The sequence below is a fragment of the Emys orbicularis genome, chromosome 5 (genome assembly GCF_028017835.1).
Source record: "Emys orbicularis isolate rEmyOrb1 chromosome 5, rEmyOrb1.hap1, whole genome shotgun sequence".
NCBI classification, from domain to species: domain Eukaryota; kingdom Metazoa; phylum Chordata; order Testudines; family Emydidae; genus Emys; species Emys orbicularis.
The window spans coordinates 28,183,016-28,209,810 of NC_088687.1; the positions used below are offsets into that span (position 1 = coordinate 28,183,016).

Sequence of the window (26,795 nt, forward strand, 5' to 3'; positions counted from 1 at the left end):
ATGCTGCAGCGGCTGGTGCTCTGGGGGCTGCTGCTGCTGGCCGGGGCGGCAGTGGGGGCGGGCTCGGCGGTGGCGGTGCTGAGCGCCGAGCTGCGCGGCCAGCCGGCGCGGGAGGTGAGCCCGGCTTTCCTCTCCCTCACCATCGATGCCAACCTGGCCGCGGACCCCAGGTTCATCCCCATCCTGGGGTAAGTGACCGGCTCGCCCCGCGCCCCCCACCCCCCGGCTCACCCCGCGGCTGCCTCCCAGAGAGGAGTAGCGATTTCCTCCCCCTCTGTTAAAAGACGGGGCTAGCTGGGGGGGGGGGTGTGACCCTCCCCTTAAGTGCTGCAGCCGCCAGCTTGGCGAACTCAGAGGGTCGCTAGAGTCGTCCCCCCCCCCCCCCCCCCCGACCCCGGGGCCAAACAGCCTCCCAAGTCCTGCCAGTCCCGTGTCTCCCCCCCCCCCCACACACACTCACTCCAGGGAGTCCCAGCCAGGTGTCTAGGGGACCCTGCCCCGCTCTCTGCAGCCAGAGACTTACAGACTGCCCAGCTCCCTGCCTTCCCCTGTGGTAGCCCCAGTCTGCCCAATGGCCAGTGCCTGTGCTTTGCTTTCTCTCCCAGGGCTAGGAACAGCAGGGTGTCAGCAGTCCCCAGCTACCACCCACCTCCCTCTAAGCAAGCACCTTTATTCCTAATGTAATAACATTCCAGAGGAAACATGTAAAAAACAACAGAGGTTCCTACCTACCTGCTAAAAGCTTAGCAGAGGTCACCTGTAGGGCCCTACTAGCCTAAAGTCTTTCCAACCCTTCCGCAAGGCTTGGGGTGCCCTGGGACAGGAAATCCTCTCCACTTGCTGAATGAAAAAGAAGGACGAAGGCCCTACGTCAGTTCAGGCTCCGCTCTTTATACTAAACTCTTTATACCAAGACCCTTATGGGGTCTTCTGGGCCAGGACATCTATCCTGCAATTTTATAGCCTCCCAGCCTGAACCCCATGAGCCCGAGTCAGCTGACACGGGCCAGTTATGGGTGTGGTGTTGCAGTGTAGACATACCCATTGGCAGGAGCAGAGGGTGGAGGGAGTTCACAGGACAGCTGCCCACGCTGTACTTGTTTTGAGGATAAACAAGGTGCTTTGTTCTGCAGGGCTGTAACTGCAACAGCTTTCATCAGCACAAAATCCACAGGATTTTTTTTAACTGAATTAAATAGAGCATGAGAACTCAGCAGAGAAAAAGGTAGGGCTGAGGTGCACTGACAGGAGCACAGGTGTAATCTCAGGAGAGGAGCTACCAAAGGTCAGATGGGGGCCAAACACCACAACACGGAGGAAGCAGAGTCTTCCAATGATCGAGGGGCTCCTGAACTCACAGCCTTCTAGCTCCTCCACTGAGCAGGCAGGGTCATGAAGTGAGCTGATCTCCCAATCCTGGTGCAGCTTTGGACTCTCCTCCCACTTATGTCTTTTGTTTAAAGTGGAGTGAAACAAGTGGAGGAGGCTCTGTCATTGCCCGAGGCTGAATCTGCACCTGCTGGAAAATGCAGTCCTCCCTCAGCCACGCAGCCCTTCTAAGGAAATACAGTGAATAAACCAACCCATGTTTAATCTTCTCCAGAGTTTTTCCTCTCTCCTGTTTCCTTTCTGTTTTGATTCTCCATGTCTCTCCTGCCCCCCCCCCCACTTCTTCTGTGTCCACAAATCTTTCCTTTTTTACCACCTGTTTTCTATCCCTTTTATCTCTTTCCTCATCTTTTGACTAGCTCTTTCCTGCAGCTGCTTTCATCCTGCTTGTCTCACTTCTGTTCTCTACATCCCCTAACTCTTAGTCCCCATTCCTGTCTCCCCTCACCCTGCCTCACTCATCTTTCTTTTTCTTTTCTTTTTTCCTGGCCCCTCCATTGCATTTTCATTTGCCAGGTCTCAGTTTTACCTTCATCTCACAGGGGTGTTGAGGATTAATGTGTTAATGTTTGACTTGTTAAACACTTTCTTCTCTCTCGGCTTGGGCCTTGCCATTTTTGGGGATCCCTCCTGTTGCTTGGCTATTGGAGATGGTCTCCCATCATGTGGGAGTCTTCCTTCTAGCTAGCCACAAAGAAAATCTGCCCTTCTCTTCCACTGCCTGAGCTCTGGGAATAAGACCCTGGAGCAGGGATGGGCAAACTTTTTGGCCCGAGGGCCACATCTGGGTATGGAAATTGTATGGCAGGCCATGAACGCTCATGAAATTGGGGTTGGGGTGCAGGAGCGGGTGAGGGCTCTGGGGTGGGGCTGGAGATGAGGAGTTTGGGCATAGGAGGGTGCTCTGGGCTAGGACTGAGGGGTTTGGAAGGTGGGAGGGGGATTAGGGCTGGGACAGGGGATTGGGGTGTGGGAAGGGGTGCAGACTCCAGCTGGGGGTGTGGGCTCTGGGGTGGGGCTGAGGGGCTTGGGGTGCCGGAGGGTGTTCTGGGTTGGGATCAAGGGGTTCGGAGGGCGAGATCAGGGCTGGGGCAGGGGGTGGGGCACGGGGGAGGCTCAGGGGTGCAGGCTCTGGGCGGAATTTACGTCAAGCAGCTCCCGGAAGCAGTGGCATGTCCCCACTCCAGCTCCTACATGGAGCCGTGGCCAGGCAGCTCTGCGCGCTGCCCCGTCTGCAGGCACCGCCCCTGCAGCTCCCATTGGCTGCAGTTTCCAGCCAATGGGAGCTGCGGGGGTAGAGTGCAGAGCGGAGACCCCTGGCTGCCCCTCAGGGCTGTCCCTAGACATTGTGGTGCCCTACGCAGCCCCCCTGTGGGGGAGGAGGCTGACCCCAGGCCTCCACGGAGGGTGGCATCCCCAGGCCTTGGGGGCGGCCTGCACCCAAGGTCTGTGGGGGGCAGGAGCAGGCTTGGGGGGCAGTGGGGAAACTCCACTTCCTGCCGCCCGGTGATTGCAGGGTGGGCCCGACCCCGCACTCACCGGGTGGCGGGAAGTGGAGTGACCCAGACCCAGCCCACTCTGCTCTGCTCCCCTGGCTCCCAGCCTTGGGGGGCCGGGGGGAACCGCCCCCAGCACTCACCGGCGGCGTGGCTAGGAGCTGGTGGAGCGGGCTGGGGCCGGGTCGCTCCGCCGCCCGGTGATTGCAGGGCACGCCCAACCCCTGCTGCAGTCCCCTGGGACATAGCTCAGGGGAAGGGGTGGAGTGGAGGTGGGGGGTTGCTTTGGGGAAGAGGTGGGGTAGGGGCGGAGGCTATGGGGAAGGGGTGGAGTGGGCGGGAGTGGGGGCAGCTTTCCTGGCCGGCTCAGCTGGCCGGGGGACTGGGCTGGCGGCAGGAGCAGCAGGCAGCTGCATAGGGCACCAGGAAATTTAGGGCAATTTGGTGCCCCAAATTTCCTGGTGCCCTACACAGCTGCGTAGTTTGCATATGGGTAAGGATGGCCCTGCTGCCCAGGGCCGGCTCCAGGCACCAGCTTACCAAGCAGGTGCTTGGGGCGGCCACTTCTGAGAGGGGCGGCACGTCCAGCTGTTCGGCTGCAATTCGGCGGACGGTCCCTCACTCCTGCTCGGCGCGAAGGACCTCCCGCTGAATTGCCGCCACAGATCGCGATCGCAGCTTTTTGTTTTGTTTTGTTTGGCTGCTTGGGGCAGCCAAAACCCTGGAGCCGGCCCTGCTGCTGCCCTACACATAGAAGCCGGAGTGGGGACCATGCCACTGCTTCTGGGAGCTGCATGGAGCGGCCCCCGACCCTGCTCCCCAGCTGGAGCGGGGCAAGCCCCAGACCCTGCTCCCCAGCGGGAGCTCGAGGGCTGGCTTAAAATGGCTGGCGGGTTGGATCCAGCCTGCGGGCCGTAGTTTGCCCACCCCTGGCCTGGAGCCACTTGCTCATGCAGTCACCCTTTTTCTACTGACAATGCACCCAGCAGCAAGTGGGGGGGGGGGGGGAAAGGGAAGGTATCTTCAACCTGCCTAGTGCACTTCTAACCTCTCTGACATTCAACAGCAAAGTGAAAGTGGAATGAAAAACGTCTAATCAGAGTTCATGATTCAGGCTCTGCCACAAAGAGGAAGTAATTGGTGGCTGATAATCTCCTGCACAGTTGTTCCATAACAGAGATAACATCGGTGAAGTACAACTTTGTTGTCTCTGCCGCAAGGTCAGACTGAAGAGGGGCAGTCTGGTCTCTTCCTTTGCAGTGGCTGGGCTCACGGAGCATGTTCCCTGCACATTACTCCAGCTGAGAACTTGCGCAATCTCTGTGTGTAGACCAGTTTAATTTAAATAGGTTTTTTAATCTGTTACGTTAAATTGATGCTAGCCCCTATGTGGACTCTGTTTTTGGTTTAAGAGTGATTGGATTCAGTGTTGCTTAGGTCAATTAGGAATCAAAATTTAAAACCAATTTTAAGTTAAACCAGTGCAACTTTCTTATGTAGGTAAGGCCCTGGTGTACTCCAAACTGCTGGTTACAATGTTTCCTCATTTCAGAAAGAGAGAAGCAGGGGCAGAACAAATTAAATATGGGTACATCTATCCCCCCAGCATTCAAACATGACATTAAAGCTCTGTCATCACTTCCAATGGTTGGAATTTTTGGAGAGGGAAGGTGGGGAAAACCACAACAAAACATAGAAAAAACCCTTCATTTGCAAAGGATACTCCCAGTCGTATCATTGACCATTTTCATCAGAAGTGAGGACTTTCCCTGGAGAGCAGCTGCCTGACCTACAAAATCACTTAGTCAGAAATCTGCCAATCCTATGATCTAGTGGCAGCCCTGCTATATGATGCAGGGGATTGAAGTATGGATCTGGGAGTGCTGGAGGTAACACACTCAGCCCCTGGGTGTAATAGGAGGCAAAGAGTGACATGGTTAAGGGGAGGTATAAAGAGAGGAAAGGGAGGGGAATTCCTGCAATCCCCACACCCTCTGAGGCCACATTCAGCAAAATTTGCATCTGGATTTGAATGTTTATGATGTTCAGACCCATCTCTGCAACTAATTATGGTCAGCTTGACTGTGATGAAGATGTTTGTTCCATTTCTCAATACTCCCTTCCCCAGCTCTCCCAAACTGCGCACCTTAGCCAGAGGTTTGTCTCCAGGCTTCTTGAGATTTGGTGGCACCAGAACTGACTTCCTGATCTTCAATCCAGAGAAGGATTCAACTTTAGAAGAGAGAGACTTTTGGGAACCACAGGTGAATCAAGGTAAAACAGATGGCAACATGTTAACCATGAACATGTCTTTGATTTAAGTTAATTAAAATGTGCTTTAAAGCATGCTGCAGATACAGTAAATACAGGGCAAAGCATTCCAGTCCATGCTTACATGTCAGTAGACTCGCCTGAGGTTGACAGGCATGTCCCATGTCCTGCAGGACTAGCTCCTAGCTGCTGGGAGAGGAAAGCACAGGTGAGTGGAGCCTGCCCTAGAGGTACCACTAAGTGAAACCTCCAACTTAGTGGCCCAGGGCTGTTTAGAAGATTCTTCTCTGCATGGGTCTTTAGAAGCATCTTCCCTCCTATCCCTTCCATTCTGCTCTGTCTCTTCTCTTACCACTGCCCCAGTACTTCACAGTCTGCCGGTCTCCCTTTCCCCATCAGCTGGCTCTTTGTGTTTCTTTACATTATGAGCTCTGGCAGGGCCTGTTTGTGTGATCAGAGCCTAGCGCATTCTGACTGGTACCAGAGTACAAAAAACAAATGATGACAATTGAGATGCAGGGTGGAAAACCGGTCACTTTACAGGCAGAATCCCCACCTAACAATTGGGAAATCTACCTTTCTACTGGGTTGCTGTTCCATCAGAACAGCGTTCCTAGCCTCTGCTTTCACCAATAGGAGCTGGGAAATTGCAGCTACATCCTAAAAATAAAGCACTAACTGACAAAAATAATTAGGTGGAAGGGAGGAGATTATTCTGCTTTACCTCCTTGCGGGGGATTTGCAAAAGCACTCAGTTTTGGCTTATTTCCACTCTCATTGAAGACAATGGTTTTCTTCTTTCTTAGGGCAACTTGAAAAGCAACTTTAAAGATATGTGTCCAGGTTTGTCATCCACTCTGTCAGCTTCCAGTGACATGGAATGAACCAAGGCTGTCCCTCTGGGGAAGGATCTTAGGGGGCAGTGACTCACTATATGTTCCATGGTTTACTCCCATTAACTTTAAGGGGAGCAGAGTAAGGATAACATTGAATGCTCTAGAAAATCCCACCCTTATATTTAAATAGCGTGGATAGGGTTTTTTTTAAAAAATCCCACACTTTGCTTCTAGACAGATGGCTTGCGTATGCCAAGTTTTAGCATCTGATGAATTTCACTGAGAATTTATACCCTTCTAAAGTTGGGTTCACTGATGAAAAACCTTGACAAAGCAATCTGTCCAGTGGTACTAGTGGGTGGTGTTAAACTGAAATATTTCCTGTACTTTGTCCTGCTCTCTTGCAGGGCTTATGAACGTACATCCTCCTCGGTTTACTGTCCGACAGTGTTGGTGTGTGGTTTATGGGTTCAGTCATTTTTTTTTTTTTAAATATTGCCTGAAGAACAAACTTAACATTTCCAGAACTTCTGCCAAGACCTTTGTCTCACCACTCTTGTAATGAGATCAGCAGTTCTCACGGCATCAACCAGGAAATGGGTTTTTCCTGTTTTGTACAATGAGAGCTGCTGACCTTGCCATCTTTCTGCACGGTGGTTCTTTACTCAAATGGTACATTGTCTGTCTAGTTGCTTTGCATACAAGATTTAAAGACATTAGCATGATAACTCAGAGAACTGCCTCCAGTAATAACCAAACAATGTACCAAATTATAGCCACCCATAATCCAATCTCACCATATTACAACACAGTCAGTTGGTCCCCACTCTAAATGTTTTAAAGAAAAGATGTGCTTTGCACATATTTAAGTGCATTCCTGTAATGGGAATACTTTCATTAGAACTGGCAAAAATCTTAAAACCAGTAGAAACACGGTGAGTGTCCTCACTGTAAATGCTAAATATTTTTAGATGTTGAAAAGACACCTGGCTGTATTTGATTTTAGAAGGTGGAAATATCAACCCAATCATTCTCCTTTCTAACGTTTAATGTATTGAACTCAGCAGGAGGATTCAGCCTACAGAAATGCATGAATGAGCAGCTCTGTACAATCGTAACTATGTTTCTTTATGTGGAATACAATCCTCCATTTATTGTAACCTAAGCACAATACTATGAAAAGTTTATTATTATGACATGTTCTGGGGTTTTTTGGCCTACAGGTATTTGTGGAGTAAGATCTATTCCTACTGCTGTGGAGGGGCTACTGCTATCTCAGTGGCCCATCCAGGAGAAGATACTCCTTAAGGAACAATACTGGAAAAAATACAAAAACACCACCATTACAAGTAAGATGTTTGTGACAATACCTGTTAATTAGAAGGTCACTCTTGTGCTGTGACTTGCAATTGGGAGGTTGCAAACCTATTTGAGTTCTAGGGCAAAATTTTCAAAAGCACATAAGTCCCATTTTCAAAAGAGACTTTGACTATTGGGCTCCTAAATGCCTTTGAAAGTTTAAATAGACAAGGTGAGTGAGGTAATACCTTTTATTGGACCAACTTCCGTTGGTGAGAGAGACAAGCTTTCGAGCCACACAGAACTCTCCTTCAGGTCTGGAGCTCTATGTAAGCTTGAAAGTTTCTCTCTTTCACCAACAGAGGTGGTCCAATAAAAGGTATTACCTCGCCCACCTTGTCTCTCTAGTATCCAGGGCCCAACGTGGCTACAACAAATTTGAAAGTTTGCCACTGAGGTGTGACTGAAAATGTTGCCACTAGTATCTGTTTTCGGATTTAATATTTTGTCAGTTGCAGTGGGAGTTGAGAGGATGCTCAGAATCTTACAGGATAAGGCCTTGAGATTGTAAAATCAGTGGGGCTGTATATGCTACATACATCTTCAGCACTAATGAAACAAATCATCACCAATGAGTAGTCTGTATATTTGTTCTAAGTCAATTGGCACTTCAGAACTTTGAAGAAAATAATTCATTTCCCCCCCTTCTTTCTTCTTACAGAAAGTACAGTGGACATTCTGTATAGCTTTGCAAAGTGTTCAAAGCTGGATCTGATCTTTGGCCTTAATGCCTTACTTCGAAAACGTGGCTTGCAGTGGGATAGTTCAAATGCTCAGTTGCTCTTGGATTATTGTGCTTCCCAACATTACAACATGTCTTGGGAACTTGGGAATGGTAAGTGCAGAGTGTGAGAGGTGGTGTGTGTGTTAGTGTGTATTAGTGTTAGAGTAGTCATAGTAGATATTGTTCTGCTGAGACGTACTGGTGACTAAATCGATCACAAATCTCTGAGATTGGATGTGAGCTCGCCCAGCATTTAACACAAGGAAGAGTTAATCAGAAGCCCCCTTCACCTGAGACACAAAGAGGTTGTGAACCTGCCTGGGAGTTTGGACTGAGGCCATGTCTACATTACAAAATTAAGTCAACCTAGCTTACGTTGGCAGACCGCCACTGCAGTAATTACATCGCTTGTGCGTGTCTGTGCTTTGCTCCTTGTGTCAGAGGTGCACGTCCTCACCAGGAGCACTTGTATCGATTGTATTGTCAGTGTGGGGCATTGTGCAATGACTCCTGAAAGCCAGTAACAGTCGACATAAGCAATGCAGTGTCTACACTGACACTGCGTCGACCTAACTACATTGACCTTGACTGTATGTTGCTCTTGGAGGTAGAGTGAAGTTGGCGTAGCGGGGCAGTTACGTCGGTAGGAGCAAAATTTAAGTGTAGACGCTTCCATAGTTAGGTCGACATAAGATGTCTTGGGTCGACCTAACTCTGTAGTGTAGACCAGACCCGAGTGCTTTTGGGTAGGGGTGTGTGTTTGAGGGAAGGGGGAATTCACAGAAACTGAGGACAGAACAGAGAGGGAGGCAGAGGCAAAAAGCAAGAAAACCAAGCTGTAGCCGGTGAGCACAGTGTGACCCTAGCGAAAGCTAGAGAGAAGGCTTTTGAGTCTGATGGGTAAAGAGGCCGGGGGCTGTAAGCGAAGACACTGCTCCTTTTGTTCTTGGTTCCTCCTGCATTCGGAGAAGCAGGACTTTATATGTTCCTTGTAAATAAACAAGATTGCATCAAAGAAAATACCCCACTCACCAATTTCTGCTCACAACTGGAACATCCCCAGGACCCTGAACCTTGAGTAGCTGCTTGGATCGAAAAAGAGGCCACAGTATTTTGTACATTCCACTGCTGCAAAATTGCAGAAAACTCTTGGCTGCAGAAACCCTGTCAAACAATGGCAGATTTTTGTGCCTGCATCTCACACTGTTTTCTGAACTGATCCATAAAACTGGAATGTTAATAGTTGTCAGATTGTTCCACAACTAGAGATGGGATGAATCACAATTTTGGGATATCCAGGTAATACTTTGTGGCAGTTGGAGCCATATAGATCCATAATGGTACTGGCCATTGTTGGAGACAGGATACTGGGCTAGATAGACCATTGGTCTGACCCAGGATAGCAGCACTTATGTTCTTATCCTGAACATCAATAACTGCAATCCATTAGGGAGCCACAGTGGGAGAAAGCAAATTACAGGGAGCAGTGCTGGGGTCAGGAAAAGCAGGGTGTCCGCGACAGTGACCAGGGGGCACTGGCTAAGTGGGAGGGGATTTCTGGTAATGCAGTAGAGAGAAAAAGCATTTGTATATGAGGTTTGGGAATGGGTTGACTAGCAGTAGGCTATACTAGGAAGGAACAGGAGAAAGAGACTCTGGATTCAGGTGACAAGAGGGAGACAAGTAGTGATATACACAGCAAAAGAAGTCTCTGATAACAGAAGTTGTGGGGAGGGTCTCTGGGGCTGAGAAGAGAGGCGTAGCAGGCCAGGAAATGGGAGAGAGCAAGGTAAGACTGGAAATATTTACTACCACATGGCAATGGCCATTAATTTCTACAATGAAAAATTTTCAGGAACGGCTCTGTTTGATAAAAATCCAAATAAGGGCGTGGTTTATGGGGGAAAGGGTGAGATCTCAATTATGACTAAGAGAAGCAGTGGAAGACCTACTGCTTGAATTGTTTTAAATCAATTCACTGTTTGTAAAGTGCTTTGGCATCCTCAGATGAAAGGTGCTACAGAGATGCAGAATATCATCATCATTACTTATTCAAACTAATTTGGATAGAGGTCTGGAAAACATACTATATGGAACAATCCTTTCCTGGGAGGCCACGCCCTCCCGTAGATGTAATAGTCTCTCCCGTCTCTTATTTCATAGCTTATTTACTGCCCAACTGTGTAGTTAACTTTCTGTAAGTTGGTTGGTTATTACTGCTGTGCACATTTTGAATGAGTCATATGTTTGTTCTGGAACGTTACTGAGGAACAGTCTGTGTGTATATGTTTGTTTCTTTCAGAGCCAAACAGTTTCAGGAAGAAGTCTGGCATCTATATTGATGGTTCCCAACTTGGGCAAGACTTTATTCATCTGTATCACCTTCTGAGAAACTACAGCAGTTACAAGAATTCAAAACTTTATGGCCCTGATGTTGGTCAACCACGGAAAAAAACTCAGAAGTTGTTGAAGAGGTAACCAAGCAGAAACCTGCCATCACAGGCTTGATAAGAAAAGGTAGTACGCTGAGCGTAGAATGCAGATGTGTATGGGAGAGAGGACTGAGAATTTAAGGGGTCTGAGGATTCCATAGTTGGAACATGCCTAAGGTGTTAGGATATTGAAACATTAGATTTGATTGAGAACTAATTCTGTTTTAGTTTTATGGAAAACTAGAGCCAACAACTGTCTGCCTGTCGGAGTCTGATTAAAATCATAACTGCATTGCCAGCGAGTAAGGGCTAAATCCCAGCTGGTGTAAATTGGTTCAGTTCTACTGATGTAAATGGAGCTACTCTGATTTATGGCAGAAGCTCTGGCCCTTAAGGGTGACAGAAACTCACTAATCCACACACTTTTCAGTCAGCACCAGAAAAGTGAGTCCCCACCTTTCAGCAATGATTTAATAACAAATGCTGTGTCAGTCTCTTACCGCTTTATTATTCATTATTTTTGCAAAATATTTTTCAGTACATCTAATGTACTGTAAAATATTACCAGAAATAAGTGGCATAAATTGAGTATAATACATACAACAAATTTTAGAAACAAACTCAAGGGAAGGAGGAAGGTAGGGCAGGGTATTATGAATATTTTTTAAATGTAGGTTAGGGTGTCTAAAACACATGATGCATCACTGAGATTGCAGCATTTGATATAATGGAAAGCTTGTGCTTTAGGTTTTTATACATCTGTCTGATACCAGTCAAAAAGCCCCAAATCCACTTCTGCTGTAGTCGCTAAATCTTGTTTAAATAAAAGTTTTAACTAGTGTCTTGCATGTGAGAATCTCAAAGTACTGCACAAACATTAAATAACCTTCAACAGTCCACTGGTGTAGGTAAATGCTACTAACCCCATTTTATAGATGAGGTAAACTGAGGCTCAGAAAGGTTGAGTGACTTGCTCAAGATCACTCAGCTAGTCATTCTCAGAGGCAGGATTAGTTTTGTGCTCATAGCCTCACAAAATAATGGAGTTCTTTTTGTTTGTTGACAGCTTCCTGAAATCAGGAGGGAAAGTAATTGATTCTGTTACCTGGCATCAGTAAGTATTAAGTATCTATTTAATTGCTATAGTATTAATAGATACAGATTTTTGTGAAACATTCTTGATTTTAAATACCGTGATGGTGAAAGTAGAAAAACATCAGTTGAAACAGCTGTTCACACACACAACCACTCATTGTGGAACTCTGTCCCCGTAGAGTGGTGGGTAGGTCACAGAGAGAGGTGGATGAATTTGCATACAAAGTGGGGTCTTAACTCATGCAGTAGAGCCACAAGCTCCTAGAAACAAAAGACTCAGGTTCAGTCCCCACTCCCGGTGACTTACCTGGCAGCATGATGTTACACCAACCCTGAGTTAACAATATCCTACTTTTAATAAAAAGAACAACAAAAGAAATCATGTAGGGCCCTACCTTGCAACCCAACCGAACGTGGGGGGTTATCATGGTAGTAAGCATGTTTTTCAGGATCAGACCTTAAAGACTGACTAATCTAAAGGTTCTCATATTTCAAAATGATTCAGCAATACAGCTTATTGCAACAATGTTATTCTGCAAGTCTCTTGGCTTTGCATGTGAAAAGGGAGGGTGGCACGTAGTTGGAGGTGAATTATTAGTGCTAAAATATCAGTGAAGGATTTAATTGGCAGCATTTGTAAACACAGATTGTGACTTTTTTTCTTATTTTTTATAAGGTTGGTTTATTAGGTGTTGATGAGGATTCTGTATGGTACTAGACTTTTGACAATTCCTGCATGGAAGTTTTGTGTCTCTTTCCAAAATGCCAGTCTATTTCTTCTCCTTCCCACCATGCTGATGTATCCCAGGACTCCTCCAATGCCATGCATGGAGTTTCCCCCATGATTTTACCTCTCCTTTCCCTGTTCTGAATAAACAGTATACATGAAGAGAAGAGATTTTTAAAATGTTAGGATTATCTAACAGGCCTCTTAGCGCACCAGTTTTACCATCCTTTCCAGGTCCCCATATCACTGACGATCAGTGGCTATGCAGCTCCAATAAAGGTGGAAAGATGTAGTGGTATTCCTGAGCATTTCATAATGTAAGGATAGCCAAGAGTCTATTTCCTGTGGCTGTGTACAGGGCTCCGTGTGATTACTAAGCCTATGTGAGCAATGATCACAAAAGAGATACTTCCATCGTGTTAAGATGGAGCAAAGAAGTCCTAGCAGGTACATTTTTCAAAGCAATGCAGGGAGTTAAGCAGTTTTTCTGACCAGGAAAGGGTATTGTTCCAACAGACAAGGTCCGGTGGGCTTTTGCATATGTAGCATTTGGACAGGCACAGCCGCTGACATATGCAGACTGAGCAGCAGCCCAGGTTATCTCAAAGCTCCACAAATGCTACAGAACTTGTAACCGAATAGACTTTCCTACTGGGAGGTGAGCGGGACTTGGTTGGCATAAAGGAGAAGGAGAGAGGCTTACTCACTCTTGATTAGTAATTTGCACTTTGTAGCTAATAGTTCACTCTAAACAGCACAAGGAACTGTCCCAGATGAAACAGCCATGTCAGAAATGAGAGTAATGCCACAGCGTAACTAATTATGCAAATCACTTAACAATTGAGAGAGGAGCGTTAGAGATGGATGCTGTTCCTTGCAAAAACACCATTTGCAATTCAAGGAAGGTTATCTGTTGCCCAAGTGGAAGCATGATCCAGCTGCCCCTTGGCTGCCACACAGGCTTTGGCTAGTAGAGACAATAAGTCTGAAAGAGAGAGGAAGGGGGAGAGCCATATCCCTGAGGATAAGACCCATGTCAATACTGTTGTGGCCTATGAGTTGGAGTCCCCTGGGGTGCTGAAGGATGCTCCTGTCCAGCTGTTGCTGAGGCTCTGGAGAGGCTTGGGGGTTGAGTTCTCTCAGAGACTATCACACACAATAGCTGGGAGGTCTGTCATTAGAGACAGTGAGCCCTAGTGACCAAGTCAAATTGGCCTGCCCTCCCTTGCCACAAAAGGAGCACATTGTGACGTTGTGCAGTCTACATGGTTTTATAAAAACATGATAATAAGTGAATATAATGTAACTGGGATAGTTTTATAAAAAATTTGATAATAAGTGACTATAATGCAAATGGGATATGCTTTGTGCAAAAGGTCTCTTGTAAGGTATCATTACAAAGCTCATAATCTACTGAGTGTGATCATCCTATTTGTAGAAATGTACCACTCTTGTATCTAAAACTAGAAATATAAAATGCAACTCTGAGGGCCTATTGTAATTATGTAAAGTGTGAGCCATTAATGATGGTTTGGAATCTTGATGACTCCCATTGTCTGCAGATGGCTGTTTACCTGTGAGTCTCCCTGTATGTGTGTGTGCTGGCAAGTGAGTAATGAAGTCTTGCAGTGACATGTGATCATGTCACCTGAACTGGAATCCATCTTTAACCTGGTGCTTTTCCAGTGAGGGGCGGGGGGGGGGGGTGTGGAAACCCAGAGGGACAAAGGGTTCCCGCCTTATGCAAAAGATATATAAAGGGGTGGAAGAGAACAGAGAGGGAGAGGAGCCATCATGAAGAACCCCCTAGCTATCACCTGAGCTGCAACAAGAGCTGTACCAGGGGAAAGAATTGTGCCCAGGCCTGGAAGGTGTCCAGTCTGAGAAAAACTTACTGAAGCATCTCTGAGGGTGAGATGATCTGTATTCAGTTTGATTAGGCATAGATTTGCGCATTTTATTTTATTTTGCTTGTGACTTACTTTGTTCTGTCTGTTACTACTTGGAACCACTTAAATCCTACTGTCTGTATTTAATAAAATCACTTTTTATTTAGTAATTTACTCAGAGTATGTATTAATACCTGGGGGAGCAAACAACTGTGCATATCTCTCTATCAGTGTTATAGAGGGCGAACAATTTATGAGTTTACTCTGTATAAGCTTTATGCAGGGTAAAACGGATTTATTTGGGTTTAGACCCCATTGGGAGTTGGGCATCTGAGTGCTAAAGACAAGCACACTACTGTACGCTGTTTTCAGGTAAACTTGCAGCTTTGGGGCAAGTGATTCAGACCCTGAGTCTTTGTTAGAGCAGACTGGAGTGTCTGGCTCAGCAAGACAGGGTGCTGGAGTCCTGAGCTGGCAGGGAAAACAGAAGCAGGGGTAGTCTTTGCACATTGGGTGGCAGCTCCCAAGGGGGTTTCTGTGATCCAACCCGTCACACACATATTAGCTTATCGCTTCACTGTCCTCGTGGTCATCAGCCATCTTAAACATCCCAGTAGGTAGGAGATCTGTGCTGGAACTGAGCCATATTCTCTGTTGCACCAGTTTGCCTCACTGAAGTCAGTGGCGCTGTGTGAGTGCGACTGAGAATTCAGCCCACTCAGAGAGAAACTCGTCTAGAGAAGATTCCAGAAACCATCACCAAGAGCGCAAACTAATGCCACCAGTGTAGTGTGTAAATAGGGATGGTAACAGGAGCCTTAGGCAACATGGGTTGGTGCTTTACATTCTGCATTTTTCTTCGTTCCCTGTGCCTGTTCAAGTTTAGTGCAAAGAAAACCCCTTCAGGTTAAAGACTCAGTTTTTCCACTCTGAGAATTACCCATGCAATTATCAGTAATACAGCTTCAGCTGCACGCTTAAATTCCCATTCATGTTTGACAATGTGCCTCTGATAGTCTTAACTCTCCTTGGGACCCAACCCAGTGTGTAAATCAAAGAAATATTATCTGAATTGCCAGTTCCCATGTATGTGTTTTAGTGATGTTGTTTTTAAGTGTTGATATATGGGCAAAGCTTTATAAAATAGGACCCTAATTTAGGAAAGCACTTAAGAACATGTATAACTTTAAGCATGTTCTTAGGTCTCCTTGTCACAAATGGGACGTAAATAAATGCTTAAGTGCTTTCCTGAATAGAGGTGCTTTCCTGACTTTGAATCTATATTGTTCAAGATCCCAGGTCATTATCACATAATATTATACAGCTGTAATGTAATTTTAAAAATACACTTTTTGATTAAGGTTTGTAAAATAAAGAAACTAATTAATACAACTCTACATAAATGAACCCACTAAGTTAATTAGATAGACAAATAATATTTCACTATATGCAGCAAGTCTACCTTAATAATAGAGCCAGCAACTAATGTAGAAAAGTGATTTTGATACAGAACTCATCTACAGTTGGGAGTGTTGCTGGAATATTTTAGGACATTCAGGTTCTGTGTGAATGGGGAGACGTCATTTGTAAGAGAGGCAGTGTTAGTTTTGTGATCTCAGGTTAAAAATCAATTTCTTTACTGCCCAAATCTTGAGTTTGAGTTTCTGTTTTCCTGTAGCAGTGATGTCCTCAAAACACTTGTAGCACTCTGCACGCTTCCAGCTGGTTTTGATGTCAGCTTTTTTAGGTCAAACACAGTTATGCTGAATTCAGGATTGGCAGCTAAGTGAAGTAGGGGACAGATTTATGCATTTTTTTACATATACTTCCAAAGGTGAACCACAAAGCAAGAAGAAAAGCATGTCCATGTAAATGTATAAAGAAGATCTCAAAGTTCTTTCTATTCCACTCCCTCCACTTGCACACAGATATACTTTCTTTTCCGATTCTCCATTACAATTAGGCTTTGACTATCATTTGTGGGTGGATGGCCGTAGCAATTTTGGGGAGGACTGAAATGGTAACACCAGAACAGGTTGAAACCTGAGATGTTGATTTTCCCAACCCATAAGACAAGTCTGACTTAACATCCCTCGCCCCCTTCAGCTGATGACAGGGAAAGCTGTAGCCTTTGGGGATGTTACCGCCAAAGTCCTCCAGCTAAAAGCGGGAAGTTGGAACATGACAGACCTAATGTAAATAACAACCTCAGTATTTTTTCTGTTTATCTTTGTACATCAGTGGTTTTCAACCTGTGGCCCGTGGATCCCTGGGGGGCTACAGACTATGTCTAAGATTTCCAAAGGGGTCCACAGCTCCATTCAAAAATGTTTAGGGGTCTGCAAATGAAAAAAGGTTGAAAACCACTCTTATACATCGTAAAGGAGCAATAAAGGCCCCATACATGTGTATTTATCAGTAAACATTTAATCTTGATTTGAAAAAGTTGGGCTGTTCACAATTTTATGATTTATACTGATTTAGTCGATGGTGGCCAGCAACTCGCATATGTGCCCAGGCAAGAGTAGGCAAAGCGGTTTTTTACTGGCTGAGCTTATCCCTGCTTGAAATCATGTGTAAGAATAGCAGGGGCAAAATATTGATGTTAAAACTGTAAGAACAGACAGCAGTGAGATGAATAACTATATCAGGAAACAAAGTTCTTTAAATCATGTTTTGTAACCTTGGCTCTGTCATTTATTTTTGCTTGGTTGGGATGTCTCTTAACTTTTCAGTTACTATGTAAATGGACGAAGCGCTACCAGAGAGGATTTCTTGAGCCCTGAAGTGCTGGAAACCTTTATTACAGCAGTAAAAGATGTTCTTCAGGTACAATGTTATGTTAAATTGTCTGTGCACTCAGCTACCATGATGCTGGGCGTATAAGAACCAGAATAGAAATTGTTGGCTAGCAATACATCTAAAGAATCTCAATATTTAGATGCCGTACTCATTGTAAATAATATAACAAATATCATCAATGCTAACAACATTTGATCTCAAGATATTTCAATATGAGGCCTTGGTATCTACTAAGCATAAGGTTTAACATATTATAAACCATGAAAATGAATGTATAGTTATTTGTTCATGCCATCATAGCCCCAGAGATTAAATTTATGGCCAGATTCAGCCCCTTTACTCACACTAAGTAGTACCTTATTCCCAGAGTACTCCTGCTGATTTCAACAGGACTACTTACATAGTAAGATACTGTGTGTGAGTAAGGGTTGCAGAGTCTGGTCCTGATTAATTTAGATTTGGGAATCTATTATTTAATATATGTGAGTTTAAAAAAAAACTTTTTTCTTTCCCCTACTCCTGTTCATCAGAACTCTTATGGAGCCTTGCCTCATTAAATATGGTCATATTAGGAGGCTCTGAAGGTCGTATGGTCTCTCTAGAGATCTGTTCTAAAGCGCATAATTTGTGACTATTTAGGCAGATCTATATATGTACTTACTTTCCTCTCTTTATCCTAATGACACAACATTCTCTAGATTGTTGATGGAACTGTACCTGGTAAAAAGGTGTGGCTAGGAGAAACAAGTTCAGCCTATGGAGGTGGAGCTCCCAGACTGTCTAATACATATGTTGCCGGTTTTATGTAAGTAGAACAGCATGTCTTTAAAGTTACTCTTTTTTTCTGTAGGGCTCTGGGTTTTTCAGGAACTCCTCCAGTTAAACGACCACCATTAAATGCCCAGCATGTCAGCAACATTCCCCTGTCTGAATAGGACTGGCTTTCTTTGGAGCCCCATAACACTTCTGCATGCAGACCTGAGGTGGTCACTCTCATGCCAGTTAGTCCCCAGGAACAGAGAACATTGATCCCAAAACATTCCCTGTGTGAGGGATCTAGCCAAGACACGGTATTTTATGTTAAGTGCTGGCCAGGAAAATGTTTGCTTGACTTTTAACACTGTATAGAAAGGGTGGCCAAAATAAGTGTGGCCTATAGACCGCAGTGCAACCATTGTAGCATTCTATAGGGTCACTGCTTCGTGTGTAAGTTTGGAGGTGTGGCCCAGCGAAACTACAGGTCTTAGCATACTAACAGCAATCATACTGGGAAAAAAGTTCTGGTACTGTCCCTAGCTTCATCCATAGCTGGCGCACCCTCCACTTGTGATGCCAAAATGAGATGCGACTGACTGAGCAGATCTTCACCATATGTTTGTCTGTATTTCTTTCTTTTGGCCGACAGTGAAATAACTCACCACATGGATGTTTAAATTGTTGCCACTGGATTTCAACATTACCGCTTCATTGAAATGAAAGGACAGTGTTTACGCTTTTCTCAGAAGTTAATTTCAGTCAGTCTGCAGACTCAGGCAGACATAACTGCATTGGTTCACGTCTGGTTCATGTTTTAGCAACCAAAAAATCTAGAGAATTATTTTTACAAATGAAAGTCAAAAAACTAGAGCACAAAATGACCTCTTCATGTGAGGCTCCATCTGAACCTTACTGCTTCTGTTCAGGACAAAATCACATGCTGAGCCTTTTCATCTCCATAGGCTGCTTCTCTTTACTCAAGACGAAGATGGTGACAAGAGAGTTTAAGGAAACAGCACAGTAGACTCAGACAGCTAGTCAGATGGAATGTGAAATGGATTTTCAGAGATGCTCCTGCCATTTCTGTATTTTGATTTAGTTTCATGGGTTTTTTGTGCTTAGGATTATCATTTGATTTTAATTCTTGTTTCGTGTACAAGGCAGCTGAGATGGCATGTAACATAGTTTAGATGAGCAGTTTTTTCCCTGTTTATTTTGGCGACATTTGCATTACTGTTTTTTTCTTTTTTTGTCTCCTGTTCTCTGGCAGGTGGTTGGACAAATTAGGACTGTCAGCCAGAATGGGTATTGATGTGGTGATGCGACAAGTGTTCTATGGAGCAGGAACCTATCACCTGGTGGATGCAAATTTTGAACCTTTGCCTGTGCGTATACAATAGCATTGCCTTAATAATAATCATACATATTGTATCTATTTGTATTCTGGTTAAAGCTGATGTGGAGAGAGATGCCAGCTATTTTTACCTCCCTGAAGAGACTCACATATACGTGCCTGTGACATACCAAGGTACAATCTAGACTAATGAGCAGGTGTGTCACCCCTGCCCTACAGCCTTGGGTGCCTTACGATGCCTTGCTGAAGTAGCTCCCACCTGGGCCGCTCACAATCAGCCTTCCAGCATGCAAGCCACACCCTGAGTGTCCATATGTAACTGCAGCCTGCCAGCCACACTTGGGTTACACTCTGGCTCTCACTAGCCTTGGTTATACTGTAGGGTGACCCCAACACATCCCCAGCCTCCGATTTCCCCCCAGAAATGTACGTTCTGCACTGCCCAGCCCCCTCCTCGACAGTACAAATTATATTAAGTTGGTTGTTCCTTTAAGAGAATAATATGCACGCAACTTGTCACCCCAAATGGAGTTACTCAGCCACTTCAATTTAAACACACTGGATTAGATAAACCAATAAAACAAGTTTATTAACTACAAAGAGAGAAATTTTAAGTGAGTACAAGTAATAAGGCATAAAAGTCAGAAATGGTTACAAGAAAAATAAAGATAAGACTAACACCTAATTTAACAAACTATATCAGATTCAAGCAATGTTTCTCACCACATGCTTACCGCAGTCTGACTGACCAAACTGTGGGACGGGAACCCTCCCCCAGAGACCAACGATTACTTCCTTTGTCCATTCAGGTACAGTGAATGCGATAAGCAGGGAAAGAGAGAGGGGTGCCTTGGGGTGTTTGTCCCTCCTTTTTATAGTTTCAGTCCCTCTCTTGAAAAACATTTCCAGCTGAGCATGGGAGACGAAAAGTCAATGTGGAAGGATGTTCTCTGCTGGCTTTTTCTCACCTGTTTGAGCTTCCTTTGTTTCCCTTCCTGCGTGATGACTCTGTTTACTATTTAAATGCAAATTAAGCAGAGCGTACATTCCTTTGTTTAGGACAGACCTGTTTGCCAAGCTGTGCTTGAGCAGCAGAGACAGACCTGAGCCACAATGTTCTGATCTAGATACAAACTTTCCCAAGTCTTCTGAGGAGTCCATGCTTTGGTTTGGGGGTTTCTCTGAGTGGTAAATGATTTTCAAATGTTAATGATTTGAGATGTTTCAACTTAGTTATTTATGTTATGAGCTAATAGCATAAGAATGTTATTTTTAAGAACAAAGCTGTTAGTCAAAAAAGCAACAGAAACCAATACACTTTTTCATTTCCTTATAACATAGGGAGCCAGATTTATTTGGATTAACTATAAAGGTTCTACTCTTTCTATGAGTGTAGACCTCTCATTAGTGTTAATGGCAATTATACATGGATATGGGGAGGAGTAACAGTTCCCATCCTTCTTTCCTACCTTCCCCACACTTGATCTGCTTCCAAGTTGTGGCTGCTACAAATTCGTGAAAAGAGGGCTTATAATGGAAACTGGTGTATGTAACTATGATGCTGTTTTATGTATCCTGCTCATTGTAAGATGTCCCCCGGGGGCAGGGCTGTGGGGGGATTTAAGAGTTAGTATTTGTTCTTTCTTGTTTTCCTTAATCTAGAGTAGATAGTGGGAAATGTATATGACTATAAATAAAGCCAGTTTTCTGGGTTTGCTGGTGAATCACTCATCTGAAAATTTAGATCTTTTTCTATACAGCAGCCTTCATTCTGCAGGGCAAATATCTTTCATGATCCAGAGGAAATTTAAAAATAACAGGCTTATTTTGGAACCAGTCAGCCTTCACATGGTCCTCATACATATGGTTATGGGGAAAGAAACGAGTCTGCTAAAATGGAACTTGTCTTTTCCCCATGTGTTTTCCAAGCCATATCTACCAAGCTTATCTAAAGTCCGTGTTTTCCCTGGTGTTAGAACTACAGAGCTAATCTAGCAGAAAGCGAGTTGCAGTGTATGCTGTCTCCTCTTAAAAAAAACAAACCAAGTTAGACAAAGGAACAGTGCAGCAATATAAAGACATGGGGCCCTGATCCTGATCTCACAGCATTTTTGCATTAGGATAATTAGTGACTTCAGTGGCATTACTCCTGACTCTCTCGGTTGTACGAGTTCGGAATTGATCTCCTGATATTTATAAAACCGCTTTATTGGAAAAGAGTGAGCTGTTCAAAGCAGGCACGGTTAGAGCTGATTGAGGGTCCATCCCTGTGAAGTACTGAGGGTAGCTCAACTCCTGTTGATTTCAGTTGAAGGTTAGGCCGCTCAGCACTCTGCAGAAGGTGCTTACCATTGTGCAGGATCAAGACCTGCATCTCCCACTTGAAGGACTCCTATATCCACCGATGAAGAGAGGAGAGCAAAATAGCTCTAACTGTACCTTCTACACTCAGCAAATCGATAACAGGATTTTTCTTTGTCACATTATTTGTTGTGAATTTGAATAAATTTGATATGAAGGACATTGCAAAAGAGAAACTAAAAGGAAAAGCACCAAGATCGCAGAAAAGGGACTCTCTTAATTAAACAAAAAAGTGCCTCACCATATACTGCATTAGCTCTAAGCTGCACTAGCAGATGCAGTTACCGGGTTTTTAGTCATTATATGTCATCTGCATTTGAGAGTATTCACACTCCCAACAACTTGATGGTGGCAGCAGAGTGAATGTACAATCAGAACATACCGTGTATGTGACTTGCCAAGTTCTGCAATTTAATGGAGGGTGGGAGGTGCAGCCACCGGAGACTGTGAGCCCAGCGTGGCTCAATATCCATCACTGGATGGTGGATCTAGTGGTTTCAGGAGTCTGCACTTAGGTATTAAAAATGAGAGGCTGCAGCCTGCCCTGGTACATGTATATTGGATGTAGCCCTCAAGCTCCTGGCTAGTTATCATTGGGACCTTGTTAGGATAACATTTTGGACACCCCTGACACAGAGCATGGTGATATTGTAGTCTAGTGTCTGAGTGTAATTTCCCTCTTATCTAAAATACCTTGTTTGCCATATGGAAAAATGTTTTGTTTTTATATGCAACACAGGATTATTGGCTTTCTCTGCTGTACAAAAAACTGGTCGGCACCAAGGTACTGAAAGTTGGCCTGAAGGGAGCAGATCCGAAGAAGCTTCGAGTGTACCTTCATTGCACGAATAACCACAAGTAAGCATTTAAACACAACGTCCAGGAACAACTGAATACAGTGAAAACAGAGGCCTTAATGCACAATGAGCCCATTGTAACCAATGGAAACATTCTGACAGGCTAAAGGGGGCTTTGGAGCAGGCCCCGCAATTCATCTGCAATTCCACAGTGTAACATGTAGAATGGGGAGAGGAGTTCTAGAAAAACATTCAGGGGTCTCTTATGAAACTTTCAACAACTAGGTCCATAGGAATTGCAATAGTGAATTATGTGAGAAGGTATAGATGGTGTTGTGGTTAAAGCCCTGGGCTGGGACTCAGGAAATCTGAGTTTTATTCTTTGCTCTGCTTCAGACATCCTGAGTGACTTTGGGAAGTCACCAAATTTCACTGTGCCTCAGTTCCCCATCTGTAAAATAGGGATATTTTTTTTTCTCCCCACTACCCCTTTGGTCTAACTCTCTGGGGCGGGGACTTCTTCTCACTGTGTGTGTAAGGGCCCCATTGTGCTAGGCACTTATCTCAGCTGGTACTTTTGGGTGCTACTGTACTACAAAAAATACCACCACCATTGGGTCCATCCAGTCCAATATCCTGCCTCTTGTGAGGGGATCTGGAAGGAGTCTTCTTACCCTCCATAGAACTAATTCTAAGGAAATGAGAACAGTATACTTGCAGGTGCAACCTTTTACCTCATCTCCTTGCCATCCATGTTGCTCCCTTAGTGGCTAAGGCACTGAGGCTGGTGGTGTAGACATAGCTGCAGATCCAGCAGCCTATCCCGTGTCTCCCTGTATTCTGGGATGTTGTTCATCGCTCTTGGTGCGCTGGGGGCACACACAAATGGAGTTTTGCCATTCATCCTCTCCCGGGGCAGAGGAACCATAATTGTTCTGGTGAAGAGGGAACGTGATCTGCCCAATTGTGAATACAGCTCCTTTCAAATACTATAATTTATTTTTAATATGTGATTGTTAATGTGCCTTTCTCTTCCCTTTCAGCCCAATGTACAAAGAAGGGGATGTTACTCTGTTTCTTTTAAACCTCTATAATGTTACCAAACACGTGCAGTTGCCCCATAACTTATATAATAAGCATATAGATGAATACCTTTTATTACCTCATGGGGAACAGCACATACTTTCCAGGTGAGAATCCATTTTCTTTTATTGTAAATTTGTACCCTCACTATCATGTAGATGAGCTATAAAAACAGGTCTCTATTTTCAATTTTTTAGGATAAAAACGAATTACTTTGATGTTTTAGTGTTTTGTAAGTGCTTACTTATAACATTTGGGCTCCTAAAACCAGGCACTGTTTATAAATGTTATTGATATGGTAGCTCTGCAGACATGTAATGACTATTATTGATGTTCTATTTCTGCATTTAATATGGAACATGGGAGTGATGGAACGTCACAAAAACGTATTGATCAAAAGGCTGCCTGTATCCAGGTTCAGTATTTTGGGCTTGATTCTCATCTCAGACCGGTTTTGAACACAGGTGTAACTGCAGTGATTTCAATGGAGTTACTCTTAATTTATAGTGGTTTTATTAAGATTAGAATCAGGCCCTCTGTGTTTAACACCTACTATTAATATCGCTAACACATAAAATGGTAAGGATCTGCATCCTTCGATTCTAAGGTCAGAAAGGACCACTGTGATCATCTGGTCTGAGTGCACCTCTTTGGGTGTCAGTGGTGTATTAACAGTTTCAAGAGAAACAGAAGCTTATCTGTGTTTCTCAGTGTACATTCTCCACCCAACTTGTGATTGTGAACAGTTTATCAACAACAAAAACTTCTACTTTTCAGTATTCCTTAAAGTTACCCCACATAAATGTGTGTGTATCTATCATGTACATAAATACATGAAGCTTGCAGGCAGCTTAATAGATCTAGTAGACATGCTGCCAGTATCCTGTACACTTGTAAGTCTGTAAGGATGGGGGTGGAAAGTGGTTTAACTACCTTAAAGCAACCTAAATCTGCCTTAATGTCAGTGCTTTCCTTCTTTCTTCCAGTCACACCAAGTGAGCTTTGTGTTAGGTGGTGCACACAACACATAACTAACCCAACAACCTCTCTCCATGCAGGTCTGTTCAGTTGAATGGTCATGTCTTAAGGATGGTGGATAACAAAACACTGCCAGCACTTACTAAGAAACCCCTCCCTCCCGGGAGTACTCTTGGCCTTCCAGCTTTCTCATATGGATTTTATGTAATAAAATATGCAAAAGCTATTGCTTGCATTTAAACATTGAACACATCCTCACAGGACGGTTGCAGGCGCATTGTAGCTAAAACTCAGGTTTGATACTGGGGGTCACGTTTTTGCAATAAGCATTAACTCTGGCAAACTTGCTGCAAATCTGCTGGAGTGGCAGCAACAGCAAAAGCTGGGGGAGGAGAGGGCATAAATGCATATTGTGTACTGTGTACATGAACCATATTGATGTAAACCTGCAAGAACATTTTCCCCAGGTTTTGGGGAGTTGCTTCCTTCCTCTCTTGGGCCCCCAGTGGTCCACTTAGCAGCAAGTCCTTCTCTATTCCGCACACTCCTGTCACAGGAGCTGATTACACTGTGTCTGCAGATCTGCCAGCCAAAGACTTAGATATTTCCTCATGGTCTAGGTTATATACATTTAAGCACAATTGTTATAGCAGCCTTTTTTTTCTGAGAGCAGATGAGGTTCATGAGGGCTTTTAAAAAAATATATTACCACCCCCCCGTGTTTTTACTCGCACTGTTCCTGTAATGCTCACACAATATGGGAGAACAGGAGACAATCATGGGAAAGCTACCACTAGTTACTGCAGGTAATGAGCTTCTGATTTTTTTTGTGCATTAAGGGATGTTCAAAGCCCAGCTGCACTCTAACTGTTAGTTATGTTGGGGGCGAGGGATGGAGAAAACAAGCAAAAGGAAGATGAATAAAGGAAGGATTATCTAAATGGAAGGAGGGAAACAGTGAGGAAAAACGCAGAAACTTAGGGCTTGTCTACACTTACAAGTGCAGCTATGCCACTGTCGTGCTTAGTGAAGACACTACCTATGTCAACAAGCGAGCTTCTCCCATTGAGGTAGGTACTCCACCTCCCCCAGAAGCACGCCTGTAGACATAGTGCTGTCTCCAGTGAGAGTTAGGTCAGTATAACTGCATCACTCAGGGGTGTGGCTTTTCACTCTGATAAAGCTTTTCACTCTGCTTTACTGATTTTTCAGGATAACTATGATCTCCTTTTAACCTGCTTCCCTGGCTCACAAATGTTATCAGTTTTGGGAAGAAGTTACCTCTAAACAACTCCATGAGGAACTGTGAATATGCTCAGTGAAGTCCCCTCATGTCACTACCAAGGGCCTGAATTATGATCAGGCTGGATAGTTTCACTAACTGTAGGGAAGGCACAGAGGGTCTGACTCAAAGCCCATTGAAGTCGGAGATAAAACTTCACTGGGCTTTGGATCATGCTCAGAATAACTAACATGGCTGTAGGAGACAGCTGATTTCTCCCAATCAGAACTGTGAGCCCTCTTCGTCTTTTCTTTGGGCCAGCAGGGGTAAATGTCAGCTGGAGCCTTCTTCTCTTGGCAACCTTTCAAAGCCAATTTTCCGTCTCCCTTAAACTTACTGCATTCTTCCTATACTTTTACTCAGGAACTATTTATTCTCTCATAAATAAATCTCAAAACACCAAATAGCAATATAACTTAAAGCACAGCTATTGCCTTTGATATTTGTTTGTACCTAATTTCTTAAAACATACAACCTGCTACAATGCAAACTGTGAATGCTTATTTTGAGATATATCAGGAAAAGGTTTCACATGACTGTATTTTTCCTATTCAGGATTTAAGAGACACAATTGGGTAAATAAGGAACCAAATTTAGATTGTTTTTTAAAAACCCAACTACTTTAAAAACATACAAATCACTGAAATATAGTTATGACATTTTGTTTAAAAATTGCAATGAAAACAGATAATTTGTGTTCAACTTAAAATATTTCATTGCAGTATTTGCAACCCAAAAAGTGCACCATTGTGCTAATACATACATGCCCAAAAGTGAAATGGGCTATAAACAAATGCAAGACCGACAAGTCTCTTTTCAGTCTCCAAATTCAAATGAAAGAAGTAAACAGACAGCATAAATTATGAAAAAAAAAATAGGTTTATAAAGTTTAGTTGTAACAGTCTAGTTTTGAAAAACAAGTAATAAAATTTTTTTTAGACTGACAACATACTTTACAGAACCATTCTTAAAAACCAGCAACACAGCCTGTTTGTAGTGACTTTTTAATATTTGCATATTTTAATGAAATTTATATTACAGTTTGGTAATTGTGGTTTTCTTTAGAATATCAGTTTAAAAACTGGAAACACAGCTCTCACTGTTTGTTTTAATGTTGTGACATTTTTATATTTGCACATTTTTAATAAAGTAATTTATATCACA

General features: G+C 44.0%; 1 protein-coding gene across 1 annotated transcript; it reads left to right on the forward strand.

Moving 5' to 3' along the window:
* On the forward strand, positions 1–26,795 carry HPSE (heparanase). Its single transcript, XM_065404805.1, has 12 exons — positions 1–188; positions 5,014–5,159; positions 7,216–7,341; positions 8,013–8,186; positions 10,378–10,549; positions 11,574–11,621; positions 16,954–17,047; positions 17,719–17,825; positions 19,047–19,161; positions 22,231–22,349; positions 23,332–23,478; positions 24,430–26,795. Exons 1-12 carry the CDS (start codon positions 1–3, stop codon positions 24,587–24,589), a joined length of 1,596 nt encoding a protein of 531 aa, XP_065260877.1. The 3' UTR covers positions 24,590–26,795.

Bases quoted from the DNA above. Each gene is read 5' to 3' on its own strand.
- HPSE (XM_065404805.1), top strand. From the start codon at position 1: ATGCTGCAGCGGCTGGTGCTCTGGGGGCTGCTGCTGCTGGCCGGGGCG. The intron at 189-5,013 runs GTAAGTGACCGG...TCCCTTCCCCAG, and splicing joins AGGTTCATCCCCATCCTGGG to CTCTCCCAAACTGCGCACCT. The intron at 7,342-8,012 runs GTAAGATGTTTG...TTCTTCTTACAG, and splicing joins CAAAAACACCACCATTACAA to AAAGTACAGTGGACATTCTG.